The following is an 18,772-nucleotide window of genomic DNA, read 5'->3' on the forward strand; positions in this document are numbered from 1 at the left end:
ACAAGATAATTCGGAATTGGTGTTTGTTCAATTACAGGAAATAGTTAGAAACATCCCTTGTATATAACACATATCAGATCCCATACTGGTCTACCAGGCCCTCTACCACAAGGTAATGATGAAATCGATCAGTTGTTTGTTGGGAGCTGTGAACCCCCAGATCCTGAATTTCTTGTAAACAACTTGTTTTCCCCTGATCTGAGTGCCTACAGCTGCTCTGAACATGAGACCCTTAGGCGTTCCTGACGGCAGGGGAATGGTTTCTGGTGCGTTTGGCTGGGGTGTGGCTATTTCTATATAAGCTGCCCCTGGACACAATAAAGGGGGCATTCTTGGGGCACTCCTGTTTCAAGGATGGTCTGTGTTTCTGTCTGTGAGTCTTTGTGTGTATCAATCTCTAGCCCCTTTCCCAGTACACGAACAGTGTGGTGGCGCATAGAGCACAGACGGACGTGGTGCATGACAGTTGTTGGCAGGAAATGTCCTGAAGACTCAGAATTCCATAGGAAATACCATGTTAATAGCAAAGATTTGAAGGAAATTTTTCTATCACTTGACAACAAGCCAAGAAAATTATAAGGAGATGTCCCATTTTTTCTTTGTATAACCAAACTTCACTACCTGCATCAAGTAATCCTAAGGGTACTCAAAGAAATTAAATTTGGCAAATGAATGTGTTTCATTTAAAAGAGTTTGGAAAATTAAAGGATGTTCACCACACCACGGAAACTTGTTCAGGATTTAAATGGGCAACTGCTTTGAATTCTGAACAGGCTGATTCTGTAATCACACACACACACACACACACACACACACACACACACACACACGTGTGTGTGTGTGTGTGTGTGTGTATTATTATTGATATGCTTACTTTGCAAAGGCAAAAAGCTTCTAAAATACACATTAAGATTTATTCATGAAATTCATTTCTAAATGAAAAATTAATCCAGTAAATATTTTGATGCAATACTTTTTCTGTTAAATTCAGGACTTAATACTTAACAGATTAATTAAGGAATGATAAGCATTTGAGGGGGATCAAAGCATTCTAGCCATCTCTGCCTTCAGTCTCTATCTAAATGCTCACTGGGGTATATAAAAGCTGCTGCGATTCCAATTAGCTTCCTAGGAAAAGCAATGTATTCCAGCATGCTTTCAATACACCAGGATTGCAATGAAGAAAGTTGAATATATCATGTAAATATCACCATTCAAGCTCACAATACTATCCCCTCAGACTCAGCATGAGAAACCTGTTGTCTAAATTGTATAATTCTTTTATCAAGTAATTCCTGGGTATCAAACACAGAAATGTAAGTAAAATACTGAAAATAGAGGCAGTTATAAACATGCTTAAATGTCATGGGAAGTATGAGGGAACTGGAAAAGATAAAAATAATACACACCTCATCACCACTCTATCTTTAACGTTTTATTTTCCTTCAATTAGACTCTACTTTAGAAACAGATGTTGGAGTAATTTAGAGGAGTGGGGATAAATTTTATCATGGTTGTGGTGATGGAAGCTTATTACACACTGTTTGGCCTATTAGCTAGGTCTTATTATTAACTAGCTCTTACAACTTATATCAAACCATTTCTATTATTCTATATTTTACCATAATGCTTGTGACTTGTTACCTTTCATCTTGCTTCCCCAGTGGAAACATGGCATCTCCTCACCTCTGCATACTCTCTCTCTCTTTCTCTGTTCAGATTTCCCACCTGGCTTTACTGTACTAACCTTGCCAAGACAGCTTTATTGATCAACCAATCAAAGCAACACATATACAGAAGAACATCCCACATCAGGTTGTGGTATTTATTTTCACTTTTTTTTATATGAACTTTTGGCAGTCATTTTATTTGCTCAATATCTACTGTTGTATGTCTTCACAGTTTTAGAGTTTTACTTGATAATAATTTTACCAAAATAATTCCTCAATAAATATTTGCTAATTGGTTAATGTGGTGGTTAGCATGAATATTTGTATCTTCGTTGGTTCTGCTGTGTGTTTGTGTTCATGATGGAAGTATCCCTTTTCCTGACAGGACCACTTTATATAAAATTTTATCAGTTCAATTTCAGGTGGACCAAGTTCTCTAAAATGTAACAGTAGATTTCCAAAAATGTGTAAGTATGCATAATATATCAACAAACTCTAGAGCAGTTTTGTCAACATGTAGAACTATTGTATTGATTGAGTTTCATTGTTATAATACCTAGTATGGAGCACACTTTGCTCAGATGTTGGTGGCTAAGCAGATTGGGACAGAAGAAGGAAATTGACAATTGGATGTGAAATTGAAGTTAATGGTTTCTGGCTCGATCCAGATGCAGCTTCTAGCCATCTGGGGAAATGAATCATTGGTGGTGTCCACAGCATCCTCACCATCTGTCATGGCAAACTCAGCAGCACGACCGGCATCCGAGTGAGGCTGTGGGACCGAAAGAAGCGGGACCACACTGGCTACAGAGGCTACACTGTGCCCTATTGATGTCCCTGAAGGATAAAGAGACTGTCAGTCAGCATCGAAAAAAAAATCCTCTAATACTGCATGCTAAAAATGATTTAAGATGTTGAGAGGAAGTGGGCAAGGGAAAGGAGGCAAGCCAGCACCAGTTAAAAATTCCGTTATTGTCCTTGAGAACATCACCTTGTCAGTTTATCCTGCATCGTGCCTCAACTCAGGGTACTTTCTGAAAATGGTTTGCCCTTAGTAATTAAGCATAAGTTAGAAAGGAAGCTCAGAAATCTCTAGATTGCTAGCAGAAGAGCTGCCACTAGAATAAAGCACACCAACTTCCTATAGTGGATGGGACCACAGGCAAGTGTCAGAAAGCAGGAAGACAGTGGTAGCTTTCCTACATAAGCAGAATGTAGAGAAAGCTTTGTTTCCACCTTCAGATCATATCATCAAGGGCAGTATAAAGCTCCAGATATTTCATGGGCTACTGCAGATTTTCATTTCTTTATTATCTATATGAACCAATTTCCTGTTGGGTGGGAGAGAAGAGAAGCAGAAAACTATCCAGTTCAAGGTCTATATACAGTATTTTTCCCCAGGACACTGTAATAAGCCCTAACTGGATGAACTTCTGAACAATCAAGCTGATAAAAAGGAATGAATCCTGTTCTTAAAAGAAAGAAATCGGTGTTAACCTGGGCCACTAATCAGTCACTCTAGTCATGGTGCTGCTGCCTTGGGCCTTCTTATGCTAAAATGTTCCTCTTTTATTTAAGTTTCTGGGCAACATTTATTTACTTGTTTGGGTGATGAGCACACATGTGAATATTTCATTTCTGTACTTAGCTCTCAAACTGTTAATTATTTATAATGGGCTCAACTTTTAGATCCAGAAACATTTGGATAATGACAGTGTGTGTGTTTATCTCAAGTCTGTATAGTCACATGCTGACTTTCTTCAGTGTAGAATACTTTTGCACTTAGTTGGCCAGGACCAAAAAGAAAAACAGCTGCCGGCATCAGATATTTTCACATCTTTCCTTTCTGAGGTCCCGTGGCATATGTGCAGGTAAACAGCAAAATGATTGCCGCTCCCAGCAGAGCTGCGTACAAAGGATCCAACAATGTGAGAGAGGATTATGAAGCTAGGTGGCGGCTACAGCAAGCTTAGCTCTCTCCAGAAGAACATTTGGCAAAAGAAGCATGCTTAAGTGTGGACTAAATGCATCTATGGTGACAGCTGATCTTTGCCCTCCATTGATTTTATATCCTGCCAATACCTGAGAAGTCAGGCAAAGGCCCAAGTCAGACACTTCCCATTGGAATAGCCTTTAGTTTAAACCTGCTTTCCATAGAGTCCCATAATTGATGAATACCTCCATTCCTTCTTCTACTAAATATATAAAATATTCAAATAATCTTGAGAGCTATTATGAGGATTAAGTAAATGCAGTTAAGTAAAATGCATCGCATGTTTTTGAGTGAGTAATCATATATACCCATAGTGATGTGGAAGGATAATGGAACATTTTAGGGTGATGTTTGTAAAAATAACCACAGATATTCAAATAACAGAATGCTGTGTTTGTATTACTGAGACTACATATTTTTTTTCTTCTGACCATATTCACACTGTATTTTCTTAAACTTTAACACAGTAAGAAAACAGATACCATGTAAATCAACAAACTTAATTTTACTAACATCATGACCCTTAAATCGTCAGTCAGGAAATACAATATTGCCTGAAAAGAAATTGTCAGTAACTTACGTCAAATTACATAACCGATGTTAGATGTACTTATACTAGTTGGTCACAGTAGTGTGCTGGTTTACAGCTACACTTAAATGTGATCTTTGCAGCCCTTCATCTCGTCTGTACAGGTCCATGAACTGAAAATGGTTCACCCCTACACAAAGACCTTTGTGCACCTATGGAACGATGAGAACAACAGAAATAGTCTTCCCCAGGAAAGAGAACAACAATTAATTGCCCTTTACAAAATGCTCAGGCCTGAAAACATGGATACAAGTAACCTTACACAGACTGAGCAAATTATATTTAGAAGTATATGAATGCAAGACATACGCATGCAACAACAATTAACCAAAAGAAATGGCCAGGGATTTGAAAGAGAGCAAAAAGGGTTAAGAGAGAAGGGAAGGAGAAATTATGAAATTATATTATAGTCTAAAAAATAAAAGAAGGAAAATAATTGAAATGCTGCTTTGCCCTTGGTTAACTCTACAACGTAGAGTGTTTGGAATGTGGTGTTTATGTTTATTATTCACTAATACCCTCTTTCAGCAGTCATTCATGTTAAAAATAGACTCAAATACTAAAACATTAACTAGCCATGATCAATGGATAATAATTATCCAAAATAAATAACTAAATGTTCATACATTTCCCTTTTTAAGAAAACAAAATGTGCACAAGAGCCAAGTTAGGTAAGGTAAGAAAATAAACTATTAAAATAAGTATTGTGAAAACCCAGGGAAACATAAGAGCAGAGATCAATTTTAAATTGCTGGCCCTGTCAAGATAAACATTTTAAAAGTGAAAATGTCATTAATTCCTTTCTGGTGTACTTAAAATGATTAAGATGATATGTTTAGGCAGGGAACTTTCCCTCCTGTTTTGCTCAATACTAAGTAATGTTATTTTGAAGACCTGGGAAGACTTTGAGTAAAAGGGGTTGTCACCAGGCTAGGACCCTTCATGCTTGGTGCCCTTGTGACCATGTGTCACAAATAATGCCAGCCATTTGTGAGACTCACTCTCCAGCTGACTTTGATAAAAATTGTTCTTGTTTTTGGTGAAAAATGAAAGTCATTTTCTTTACTTTGTTCATAAGGGTAAAATGTAAAAGATAAACCTTTTCTTCATTAGAAGCTGAAGACAGGCATGACGATACACATGGTCTGGTCAGCACCAGGAAGGTCTAGGTGGAATGCAGGAAAGCCAGAGAGTTGCTAATGTTGAAATATTTTGTTTGATTTTTGTGTACATGTGTTACCTGTTTGCAGAATGATTTTTTAGAACAAGTTTCATGAGACTTCCTTGCGTAAGTATATAGGTGTTCATTCTCTCCCACATTTCTTAAATATGACAGTTTTTCTAGCAATGACCTCAGAGATTCAGTTAAAAGAATAACTGTAGTGAGAAATGAGATATTTCCCTAGGTGTTTTTTTCATAATTATAAAATTAATCTTCTTTATAATTTCCCCCAGGATTGTTCTATTTTTATATACTTTCTAAGGCAGATTTTGAATGATTCTTTTGTGGTTGGACAAGTCCTAGTCTTCAGAGACTGAGAAGAGAGTAGTCTCCTTTCAGAGGGTGGATTACTGAATTAAGAATTTATTCTCGTGAATCACTTATGAAGGCAGGGAGTAAGGCAGAACACAATGCACTTCCCGTGATCCCCTGGTAGTTTTCCCATCTAGTAAAGTCAGAATGTTTTGTTGAACACCACCCTAGAAATTACATCAAATAAGACAGAAAGGAAACAACAGAGCTTCATCAATGTTTTTGAAAAAGAATACGGTTATACCTGTGTTTTATTATAAATAAACAGGTTCTGTCATGTTTTATCTTCTTGCCAGCAAATGAAGGACATTGTTTCATAAAGCTTCTAAAATGTACATGAATATTTCATTAAATCATATTTCCTTGAGAAAATAAAGTTCCTTCGCATTTATAGCAGACAGCTGTGAGGAGTTCGTCATTGTAAGACCAGGGTAGCCAGTACCGGTTGCTTGTGGAACAGTACTCCTCAATTTTTAAAACTTTTTGCTTAAAAAATAAACATACAATCATAGGTGTTCATTTACTTTAAAAATTCTAACGATGAAGAAAATTATTGTCTATATATTTAAGTCCTTGTATAAATTACAAAACTCAAGTTTATGTCACAGAGTCCCTTCCCCATAGGAAGCATAAAGCACTTTTGTGGTACCTTTCACCAGTAAATATTTGTATCACATTGAAGTTGACAAACAAAAGAAAAAGTCAATATTGCATCTTTAAGCCCTAAGAGAACATTCTTCTAAGCTGTCTCTTGTGATGAATGCGCTTCCAAGGCCATTTGACGGCCACGATTTAACTCAATCTCAATCTCAAAGCAAGTTATAGAAAAGTAATACGTGTATTGACTTCAGTAGAACTCTGACTGTGGAATATCAGTGAACTTCAGACTCTTCTTGCTTGAGGTCAACAAACACCCATTTGGAAGACAACCAAGAGTACTTTAAGACCAGAACAACAAAATAAAATTATATCAACAACAATAACAATAACAATAAAATAACAATAATAAAATAAAAATAATAACAGCCAACACTGAGGTAAACTCCCCTTTCAAAAGGCAATTAAGTGTTGCCTGGACTGTCAGGAGAGAGTTCGATTGTCCCTGATACCCAAATGTTTTTCTAACCAGAGTTCAGCCAGTTGCATGGTTGAGGCAAACGTACTTGCTTTGGATCCTAAACACATCTTATACTGCTTAGGGTCCAAGTTAGGATCACAATGAACTGGATGGAAAATGTGCACCACTCCTATTTCTTGACTTCTGAAGGGTTGTAAGCCAGATAGGATAACTTTACTGTAGAGATCGACATCTTCCAGTCCCCAGCCTTGTATTGAGGTATCAAATCCACCTGCACCCAGTAGATCACTTTTGTAAATACAGGTGATTCCATAGCCATAGTCTCTCCAAAATCCAGTTTCCTTTGAGAATACAAAGTCATCCTTTGGGGGAGGATTTCCCATGTGGGTCACCTTTGGGTCATACTGGCTAAAGATGATGGGAAAATATACCTGTTGTCCCTGAATTGTATTGTCTCTACATCGTTGGAGAAAGTCTCCTCTAAAGATCAAGTCAACATCACAAAATAGCAGCAACGTGTCATTGTCAAACTGAGAAGAAGCCATTTCAAGACCACGACCTCTGGAAAACTCTCCCTTCATGGGAATCAGCATCACTTCTGCCTTAGGGTACCTATTCTGATAGTCTTGTATCAGCGCAATGTGCTTGTTGGAGTCTTGGCCAGAATCCCCACTGAAAAGGATGATGACCAGCTTTACATTTTGCTTTGGGATAAGACACGTACTTTCAAAATTTTCCATGAATCTCAAGAAAATATCGTACCTGCCAATAAGGGGAACAAGAATGTGTACTTTCTTTTCATTGTGCCCTCCCATTTCTTTGGCCTCTTGAAGAGAAGAGAGTATCTTTAGAGAGTTGGAGATGAACGATAATGACTGAGTGCCGCTGTTAATACTCTCCACCAAACTGTTGACATCGAGTTCCTCCATTTCTCTGAAGAAAGGCTTGCTAAATAATTGCTGAAGATAGGCGTGGCGCCTCACCGGCACCGTCAGTTTCCTCCCTTTGTGCCTTTTGTACAGGAGTAGCAGATCCAAAATGTACTCCACCCCATGCATGGGGTCGACCCTGCGGTAGCCATACTGAATTTCCTTGAAGTCTATGAGTCGGCCCCTACTCTTGGCATTCTCGTTGATCATCTCCATTACCTGCAGGACGGTGTCATCCAGGGCTGTCCTTAAGATGCTGTTGATGCTCTGTCGAGGGGGCTGGTTCTCCGCAGCTGTGTAAAGCAGCTTCCCGGTCAAGAATTCCCACTCGATGACCTCATTTCTCTCCCGTGGCTGGAAGTGATTGAAAGAGGGCATCACCCCCAGCTGCTGGTCCTCTTTGCTCACTTCGCTGTTGCTAAGCTTACTCATGAGGGCGCTTTCCCGATGGAGCTGGATGGTTCGGTAGCGGAGCTCAGAGATCTTCCGGCTGAGCATGTAATTATGCAGTCTGTACTGGTACGCAGGCCTTTTGTTCGGATGAAGTGTGATGGCTGCGTGGATTTTGCTGTTGTGAAGGTCTTGGATGTAACCCTTGCGGTTGTGTTCATAGTTTTCATGGAACAGCTGCTGCATCTGCAAAGTAAAGGCATCCAGAATGTAAGATGGAAAGGAAAACGAGCATGATAGTTAAACATTTAAATGAAAATATTTAATAAATATTTACTAACATGGCACTTTGTTAATAAGCTTTATAAAATCATACTATAATTTATATTATAAAATTATAAAAATAACAAGTTTTATTTCTAAAACAAACAGATAAAAGTTTTATTTATCATATATAATATGAGGTTTTAAAGTATTCAAAAATAGTGGGTGTAATTAAACCTAGCTAATTAGCATATTTGCTCTATCATAGGTATCATTTCATGAAATCCACCCCCCCCAAGAACACTACATTATTATTGACCTCATCCTCCATTTTGTATCACAGAGCCCTTGACCATAGCGTGTCAGTGAAACTTTATCTCAACCCTACTATTAACAACCATTTTACTTTCTGCTTCTAATTAGATCAACATTTTTTTTTAAAAAAAAATTCAACTTGGACTCAGGTAACAAATGCCAGACACATGGGGGGGGGGGGGGATATACTGTAAACCAATGGTTTATATTTTTTCAAGTATTTTTTTATCTTTATTTCTCCCAAAACCAGTCCCAAATCATTCAAATATTTCCATAACCCCCTAGGAGACCCTTAAGAAGGAAAGAGGTGCAGTGACCATACCATGGGTTTCTCTAAGAGGATGTTTGCTGAAGAGTAAAATGGATCTACTGCTTGGCATGGCAGGAATAGGCTCTTCGCCAGATGAGCCTTGAACATTTAGTGTCCTAGTACACTAGCTTCATTAAGGAAGTGCTTGGTAAGAAGCTGACTTACACTGCTCATCTCAAGTTATATCCCCTTAGACATGATTGACAGCCTCCGAACCAGGAAAGCTTTCAGCTCATCTATAACGAATTTACTAACCCAGAAATGTAAGTGAAGATACATATTTTTAAAATCAGCATTCAAATGTCTAACTCACATTTCTTCCTATGACAGGAATCAAAAGCGTTCTACCACATCCACACAAATAAAATATACTGAGTGAAGAAGCTTTTTTTTAGAGAGAGCTGAGAAAGATACTGATCTATGAGCATGGTAATACATCATTGGGAGTTATGGTATAGCTATGTTCATCTAGTAGAATAATAGTAGTAGGTGCTCCCCCTGGGCATCTAACCTATCTAGTCCCAGGTTCTTGATCTCATTAACAACATCATTGTTTCATCTCACAGAGGTGGCCTTAAATCCAATTGAAAAGTGATTATCACTCCCCTAACATGTGCTACTATTGTACCAGTGTGTATATCTTGCAGACTGGTTATTATTATAGCTCACAAGGTTCATAGGGTGAGGTGGATTATTACTTTTCTCCTTTGGCAGCATGTATAGTACCTTCTAGCACTATGGATGCTAGCAAAGAGAAAGAAAGCTTCCTGTGGAGCCCAAGGCAGATTTCTCCATCTTCTATACTGAAAGCAAGTGATGTCTTCAGGAACAGGATATTACCATCATGTTGTGGAGGGTAACCACAGCATTTGGGGATTCTATAAGACACTATTAGTCAATGACTCAAAAAGAGGTAATACATTCCTGTACTGTTGTTTTATTTGGTAGCATTTGGTATCTAGTAGGGGATAGAAAACATTTTCAAAATCAGATCGTTTATACATACTTCAGGTAATATAGTAATTATGATAGAATCATCAAAATACTTTTTACTAAGAGGCATATAGATTGTTGTTCAAAATTTTTACTTTCCTATTTAAAAAGGTTAAATTTATTATTAAGGTTGGACAGTTAATCTAAGAGGTAGACTTCAGAACCAACAGAGATTAAGTATTGTTGGGAGCTATTAGGGGCTGTGGACCCCTGGACCCTGAATTCCCTGTGAGTGGCTTGTTTTTCCTATGCTTGCAACTGCTCTGAGCAAAACAACTTGTTTTCCTCTGCTCTGAGCAGCCTGCAGCTGCTCTGAGCACAGACCTTGATGGCAGGCTGGTGGGTCTGCAGTGGAAAGATCCTGAGAGCTGGGGCGTGGCCAGAGCCCTATTTAAGCTTCCCCTGAGCACAATAAACTTGGTATTCTTGAATCAAGGATGACCCATGTCACTCTCGTGTGTCTGTCTATGTGTTTTTAAGTCTCCCACTTAGTTCCCAGCTCTCATACTGTCTTGTGGGGACATGGGCGCTACAGGCGTAGTAATGTATAGCACAAAGTACAGGACTGTTTCGGTTTTTACAAAGTATACATAGGTTTTTGAACATGGCGCTCTGTCTTGTCTAGGGAATTTCATAGTAAGTCTATTTAATCCTTTGTCTCCTCTGTACAAAGATAAAATGCCAACTACTTCAATGCTTATTGAAATTGCATTAAATAAGATAAAAGCATGCATGACTTTTTAACATTGTAGCTATCTAATAGGGAATCCTTAGTAAACAATAATTACATGGAAATAACTATTCAAGGACGCAGCAACTTTATTTTGAAATTGTGGTTTTTTATTAGGACTCTTCAGAGAAGGAAGATTGCACCCCCAATTAAAACATTCCTTCATTTTCATGCTCATCAAGGCAGAATTTGAAATTTGGCTACATAGAGTGAGTGCTTAAGTACTTCACGTACTATTGGCAAATTGAATTATAAGAAAAGGACATTGTGAATATTTCACCAAATTAAAGTTTATAGTGGTTGAGTTAATTAATTAAAACTCTATTAAGAATGATGAAAATGGGGTTAAAACAACATGGTACATATCATATTACATATGGAATACAGCAAAACCTGAGAAAAGAATGTAAAGTTTACACTTGAAAATTATAGGAGCTTGTTTGACGTGATATATAACTTATAGTTGAATTTGCTTGTTTTTTTTAATTATCAGTTGACTTTGTGATAGCACCATGATACAATAACTTAATCACAATTGTAATGATAACAATGATTTAAGTCACCCACAGCCTCAGTGTCCGAGAGGCTATGAGAAAAACATATTATGAAAAGTCAGAAAAAAAAACAATAGATGTCCAGAAATGGTTTAATATGAATTATTGCAACACTTTACTATGTTGAGTTCCCTCTGCCTTTGAATTTATTAGTAATGGAAATATAGTTTGCATAATTATGAAATGACCATAGATATGCAAAAGAAAAAACTTCAAAATCCTTTAGATATACAGGAAGGAGTTGGGTATTTAAATAGACACAAGGTCAATATAAGAATAATGGAAAGCTGATTTATGAGTTTTAAAATGGTTATACAACTGTATCCGCTTAGTAGATACCATTAGGCCACACAACTGCAAAATAAAAATTCCCCAGACTGTAAGTTATTTAAAAAGAATAATGTTGAAAAGAAAAAAAAACCAACTCCAATTTAAAATAATATTTGTCACAAAGAAAATGTGGGGGATTTCCATGGGTGGTTGAGGATGAGAAAGTCCATCAGGAGGCAACTGGTGACAAAAGGCCACGCAGAGCAATGGTCACAGAAGGCCACACAGGGCAATGGTCACAGAAGGCCACGCAGGACAATGGTCACAGAAGGCCGCACAGGGCAATGGTCACAGAAGGCCACACAGGACAATGCTGTTGGTGAAAATTGCTGCAGACGGCAGAGTTCACAGAGAGCTAGGAAAAGAAATAGTCTAAAAACATTGAGCACATAGCCCTTTGTTTATAACTTGGGTGCAGACACTCACAAGAAAAACTCAGGTAGAATCAATCCCTGGATTCAACATCTATTTCAAAGAAATAGAAAATGCAGAGGCATGGGAGATATGAAACACATGGGAGGTTTGTCCATTGGAACAGATGTAATTTTAGGCTGCAGAGAAAATCAATGTCTTGTCTTTGTTGAAATTAGCAAATATAGAACTGTTTTGAACACACTTCCAAAATAAATCTAAGGTGAATGTCTTGCCTGGTTAAAAGTACTTCTTTCTGAGACAAGTCATTTTCCTCAGAAAGCACAAATACAAAATCCCAGTATAAAAACCAACATAAAGAACTGTCACCTCCCTCATTCCCATAAGAAATTATAAGCTATGGAACTGAGGAAAACATTTAGCAAACTAAGCAGAAATATAAGATGGTAGGGACATGATGTTGAGAGGAGACATCAGTCTGTAGATTTAAATGTAAAATGTAAACTGTCACAGACAGGAAAATAAAGTGAGAAGGGAAAAAGGTAGGTCCCTTAGAGAGACTGCAAATGTAAGATACCAGGAGACACACTAAAGAGACGATTCAAAGAAGTGTTTTTGTGGTAGGAGGGGCAGGTCAGGTGGCAAAGGTGCTTGCTGCCAACCACGATGAACAAGCTAGAAGGAAGGAACAGACTCCAGCAAGTATTCCACTGTCCTCTGACCTCCCTGTTCAGGTTTGTGTGCTCACAAGCACATGTGTGCATGAACACACACACACTCACACACACACCACACACACACACACACACACGGGGGTGGGGAAAATAATAATTGGCGTGCTTTTGTCTATTCTTTAAAAATACATTTACACAACATCCTTTGATCATACATATTCAATAGTCCCTACCTCTAGCCTCCCTATTGTCTGTCACACACCATGTTTCCCTCCTAACTTCCTATCTTTTTATTCTATTATTAACTCCCTGAGTCCAACCAGCATATAATGTTAGTTAGCACAGGGACATTTCCTAAAGAGGTGTGCCTTGTGACGAGCCTTTCCCCTACCTTGTGTACTCTCTGCTACTCCACTCCCTTCCATAGCTCCCAGGCCCCATTCACTTCCTTGTTTATGGCCCATGTGTCCTATGTCCACCCGTCATCCTCCTTCATGACCCAGTGTTACTCACTGAGTCTCTTTTCTAGATATTTAGACTTTATCCAGACTTAACACATGTTCCCACAAATACACATATGCATTATAGTCTAGGATATGGGGGAAGACTTTATCTTTTTGTAGTTTGATCACCTCATTTAATATACATTTCAGTTCCATCATATTTCTGAAAATTGGATTTTTCTTTACGGCTGAAAATATCCCATCGTATATATGTACTACAGTTTCCCTAGCCAATCATCTGTTGATGACATCGAGGCTGGTTCTGTTTCCTTGCTATGTTGACTACAGCGGCAAGAAACACAGTTGTGAAAATGCAGAGGCAACAGAATACAAAATTTGGGGGAAGTATACCCCCAGGAATGCCATCTTAGTTTTTGAGACGGGTTCTCTCACTGAACCTGATCTCACCAATACGGTCAGGCTGACTAACTAATAAACCTCATAGATCCTCCTGCCTCTGAGTCCCACAGTTCTTGGTTTGCAAACATGCGCTTCTGCTAGGCCTTTAAAAGAGAGCCGGGGATCCAGACTCAAATCCTTGTGGTTGCAAAGCAAGTACTGTATTGAGTGAGCTATCTCTGCAGACTTCATTGCCCTTCATTTTAAACATTCTATCCAAGACACCAGCAATCTTTACAGAAACAGACTTTAGGAACAAATAAACAAGAAAAAATAAGTAACTGTCATCAGAAGGATGAAAGGTGGTATTGCAATTGTTATTGTAACATAAGGTCATGCTGACGGATATATACATAACATCATATGCTCCATTACACTTCTATCTATATATAAACCAAGGTCGCTCATATACAAAACACAGCAAAAATTAAGTGGAACGGTGGAAATTTAAATTTAAAGAAAAAGAGATGGGAATTAAGGGTGATTTTAAAGAATCTAGAAAGTTAAAACAAAAGACATAAAAATGTAAAATACAGTTGACAGAAGTTTAGAAAATGGACAGGTCCACCTGGGAGGTCTGTATGTAGCCGGATGAGAGTCATTTCAGAAGAACAACAAAAGAAACAGGCAAAGAACTATCAACACAATCATCCATGAAAACTGCCCCCATAGGCAACAGATAAAGAGCTGGTCTTTCCAAACTATAAAGGCTTATTTCCCAAAACCTTCAAGATGAACTAACTCATGACTTGTAAATCAATGAAAATTTAAGATCCTGTAGTAGAGAATATGCTGGAAGTCTGTGAGGAGAAGAGAAAGAAAAAGCTTAGGAACTTGAATGTCTTTGGACTTCTTAACAAAGAAAAGAAAATAAAAAAACGAAACAAGATGATTGTTATGATTGTTCCAAAATTTGATGGAACAAGGATGTCAACCCTGAACGGCCTGTCTCAACAGCTGGAGATAATAAGGTCATGTCCTTAGTTCAATATATATATATATCACATTTCTCAGAAAACTATTAGCCGATTTGTTTTACCAACAGAGGAAAAACAAGAGAAAGGAAGGAACTGTCAAGACAGGGACACGAAAGACAAGCAAAATTAAACTGATTATCATGGAGAAGTTGGTGAGAGGAAGCTACATGTATATGTATATGTACATGATTGAAGATACTGTTTGTTTTTTTAAGAGGGGACATGAGCAAGATGTATTTGTGTAGACTGAGAGAAGGCTCTACCTTGAGTAACAAACCTGATCCATGGGAATCCAACTGGATGATTAACAGAAAAATTGGCTTTTCTTAGCAATTTCCCTGTAAAAGGTGATGACCAGTCCATTCATACAAAGGTCGTAATAAGCTCATACAAATGTTGTAAAATAATTTAATTTTGAATTAATTTATAAAGATCAATAAATGTTTGAAAAATCCTTCTAAATGAAAAGGAACTAAGAGAAAAAAATAAATCCAATGGCTAAATGGATAAGATAGAGAAAAAAATGCTATCAAACAACTTTATAAAATTGAGAGAATGAGAGAAAGAGGTTGTAATAAAGAAATAAAAACTAGGTGATATAAAATAAAAAAGGCTCTTAGAAATAAAAAGAGTTTAATGAGTAAATCATTAGTTGGGAAGAAGTAGGCAGTCTTTTGCTTTTCCTTATAAATCTCAAAGCCTTGCATGATGTTTCAACCACTTTGCATATAGATTTAGTATAAGTGAAATTAAACCAATAATTAATTGCATACATATAAATTTTGATAAATATTTGGCACACCTGTTTTGTTAGAAAACTTTATAGGAAAGGTATCTGAATATTAAATCTGAATATTGCTTTTGGTAGGGTGGCCATTTTTATATTAATCTTGCCAACCCACAAGTATTGGGGGATCTTTCCATTTTCTGTTATCTTCAATAGGGTAAGGTCCAAAGGTGGTGGATGAATACAAGGAAAGAGCATCTTCCAGACACAGGTAGCTGCACATCCGAACTCACAGTGAGAAAGGCATGCACAAGATGTATGTAAGCTCAAGTCACCAAATCCCAACATGAGAGGGAGGTGAGCACAAAGTCCAACCCTTTGCCAAATAGCTACTAGCAACTGATAGTTGCTGGGAAGGAAGAGACAAATTTAAGAGTACAGCCCTGAGGAGTTGATCACACTCCAATGGAAAGTCCATACATCCAAGATTATATGGGCAGAACAATTTTGACTTAATAGGCATTGCAGTGAGAATAAAAAGCAAAAACGACAAAGTTGAGTTTTTAGGGAAGGATAGCTATGGATCTGGGACGGGTTGGGGAAGGTTGAATTTGCCAACACACATTTTAAAAGAGTTCTGAAAGAAGTAATAGTTTTTGCTGTTCATGTTGTTTTTAAACATAGGAAATGGCCCTAGCATGAACAAGAACTATTTCCATCACCCATTTCTGCTATAAGGAGTGCATGCACTTTCTTTCCAGGGATCTTCTCCTCTGTTCCCCAGCCAGTCCTCCCATCTCACATTCTTACATTCTGTCAGTAAAAAAAAAAAATTGCATCACAAATAAGGTCATCTTTATGAACCATGTAGTAGAGATTCCAGTCCCCAGAGAACTCAGAAATTCTCTTGCATTTCTTAATAGCTTTGAACTCCTAGTCTAGTCTAGAAATATTTGCTATTTCTTTTCTATAGGATTTTATAAGTTCTAAAGAAAAGACCTATTTCTGTTTGTCTCACCATAACTCAGTCAGTGAGTATACCTTGCAAGTGAGCACTTAGACAGAAGCCAGACAATCAGGGATGGACCTGGCACTGAGGCCGAAGAACCAGAACCGTGTGGACTCACACAGACTCCTTACTTCGCAACGCTTTGGTTTAAACACTCTTAAAACACGTGTACCAAAGCATGAAGCCTGCAGAGCACTGTCAGCATTAATTAGGTTTGTCTGAAGTGCTCAGAAAAGTACATGCCATATAATAATTGTGATAGGAATCGCATTTTGAACATACACGCTTCTGTAGACATTTGCTTTTTCTAACATTATTAATGAAAGTTTCAAATATGGAAAAAGATGGCCTTGGTCAAATTTTCCTTAGAAAGATTTACATATCATTTGATTTATCACCTGAAAACTAGCAAACTGACAATTCATACCATGAAGTCTTTGGTGAAATAAAAGAGAAATGAGAGATGACCATGACTGGGAAAGCTGGCTCTGAATATCTTTGATGCTCTCCATTAAGGACAAGCAATGACATTAATTTTTCTCTAATAAGGAGAAATTTCCCTTAATTTATTTGTGAAAGAAAGCATTTCATTCTGCTGATTTTTTTCTCAGCTGTCACAATGCTTTTTCTGAAAAGAAATGATCTTCTAAATTGCAAGCATTTGCATATATATTTCTTTAAGATAAAATTGAGGAGAACAGGGGCAAGGAGGGGTTTGTATACTAGGAAGTGGATAGTCCACAATTAGAATGATTGCGAAGGCTTACAAGACAATAATGAATCCTTAACACAATGTAAAACATAATCCTGACTATGTATTAAAGACTTCATAATTTGCTCTGTGAATATTTAAACTTATTTCATTTTCTGTGATTTAGTTATATAATACTAATGACTAAATGGAGAGTACCACTGCCCTAATGAAAATGCCTAATGACCTTCTTTTATTTTACTATATTAGAGAAAATACAAGTCCTAAGGGGAATAATGGTTTCTCCAGTTAATACTATTATTCTTCCTTAAGTGCTGTCTTCAAATATTAACAGGAATGTGCATAAAATGTGTCCTACTTCTCTAAGGGAAAAAAAAAACACAATGAAGGCACAGCTTGACTTTAAATCATAAGAAGTGATTTTAGAAAAAATCATTTAATTCTGTAGTTATAAGAAACAATTTAAAGTTGTCATAAGATGTACAATAAAGAAACAGTCAAAATCATTGAGTTAGTGTAAGCATAACAAAATAAGCCCTTCGTACATCATTTATTCTTTTCACATAAACTATTGTTTTTTCTATAGAGATTTGTAAAAATAATAGTATTTTGTGAATAAGCACAATTAATCTATGAATACTGCTTTTAAAATTAACTGTTCAATATGGAATAAAATTGTATGGAACAAAAAAACATGAGGAACCTCCCCCCACCACACACACACACACACACAAATTGAGAGAGTTGAGTAAGGTGAGCAGATATCAGTGTGCTGATTGTGAAATTTAATTATAGACTATCAAATGCTGTCTCAGTTGGGGATTCTATTACTGTGATGAAATACCAAAGCGACTTGAAGAAGATTTATTTCATTTTACAGATCACAGCCAATCACGAAGAGAAGTCAGGGCAAGAGCTCAAGAAAGGGACCTAGAGGCAGAAACTGAAGCAGAAACTGTGGGTTAACACTGCATACTGGTTTGCTTCTCTTGGTTTTCTCTGTCTGATTTTTTATATACTCTGGGGCCACTTGTCCACAAATGTCACTGCCCACATGGGCTGGCTTTTTCATATATATCACCAACTGAGAAAATGCCCCACAGGCCAGCCCAATGAAGGCATTTTCTTTTCAGTTGAGGTTCTAGAGTTGACAAAACAAACAAAAAGAAAAGCAAACAACAACACAGGCCCCCAGATAACCAGCCCAGACGCTTGTTTTTATGAGCATATGTGAATCCATCACTATCTCAGACAGCTAAGAAAATAACTACAATTCAAAAGTTGAAATAAAGTATTTTATACTTTTTTCTCTTCTTAAAAGAGATTATCACACAGTATATTAAAAGCAGATTTTGAAAAGCTGTAGCCCAAAGGCTGCACATAATCATGGCAGTGTTTTGTGTTTCTTGAGTTGGGAAGTCCATCACTTTTAATGAATTTTAAATTGAAAAATGTGAAGCAGCCAGCACCATTTTCAGTCCTAGCCACTTTCCTCATGTTTGTTTTATGATTTTAATTTGCTTAAAGTCATTTGTGTTTTTAGATATCATTTTAAAGTCACAAAAGCTTAGTTTTTTAAATTTGAAATCATGTGGCTGCTACACCATGGTTTAAATTTGACAATACGTTACTAGGTGATATAAGCCAGCACAAACACATGCACGTGCACACACATACACACACACGTTCATGTACACACAAACACACACAGCTACTAGCT

The 18,772-nt window shown here is 37.3% G+C and overlaps 1 protein-coding gene across 1 annotated transcript in view; it reads right to left on the reverse strand.

Annotated features, from left to right (window-relative positions):
• Positions 1-6,003: 6,003 nt before the first annotated feature.
• LOC121443642 (chondroitin sulfate synthase 3-like) overlaps positions 6,004-18,772 on the reverse strand; it is a 218,975-nt gene continuing 206,206 nt past the window's right edge. The window contains exon 3 of the mRNA XM_041645467.1: positions 6,004-8,429. Within this exon, the coding sequence (XP_041501401.1) occupies positions 6,867-8,429 (1,563 nt within the window). The 3' untranslated portion in view covers positions 6,004-6,866. The remainder of the gene's footprint in view (positions 8,430-18,772) is intronic.

This window comes from Microtus oregoni, unplaced genomic scaffold, assembly GCF_018167655.1.
Source record: "Microtus oregoni isolate MIOR12 unplaced genomic scaffold, Mior012 000110F_ref0000174, whole genome shotgun sequence".
NCBI classification, from domain to species: Eukaryota; Metazoa; Chordata; class Mammalia; order Rodentia; family Cricetidae; genus Microtus; species Microtus oregoni.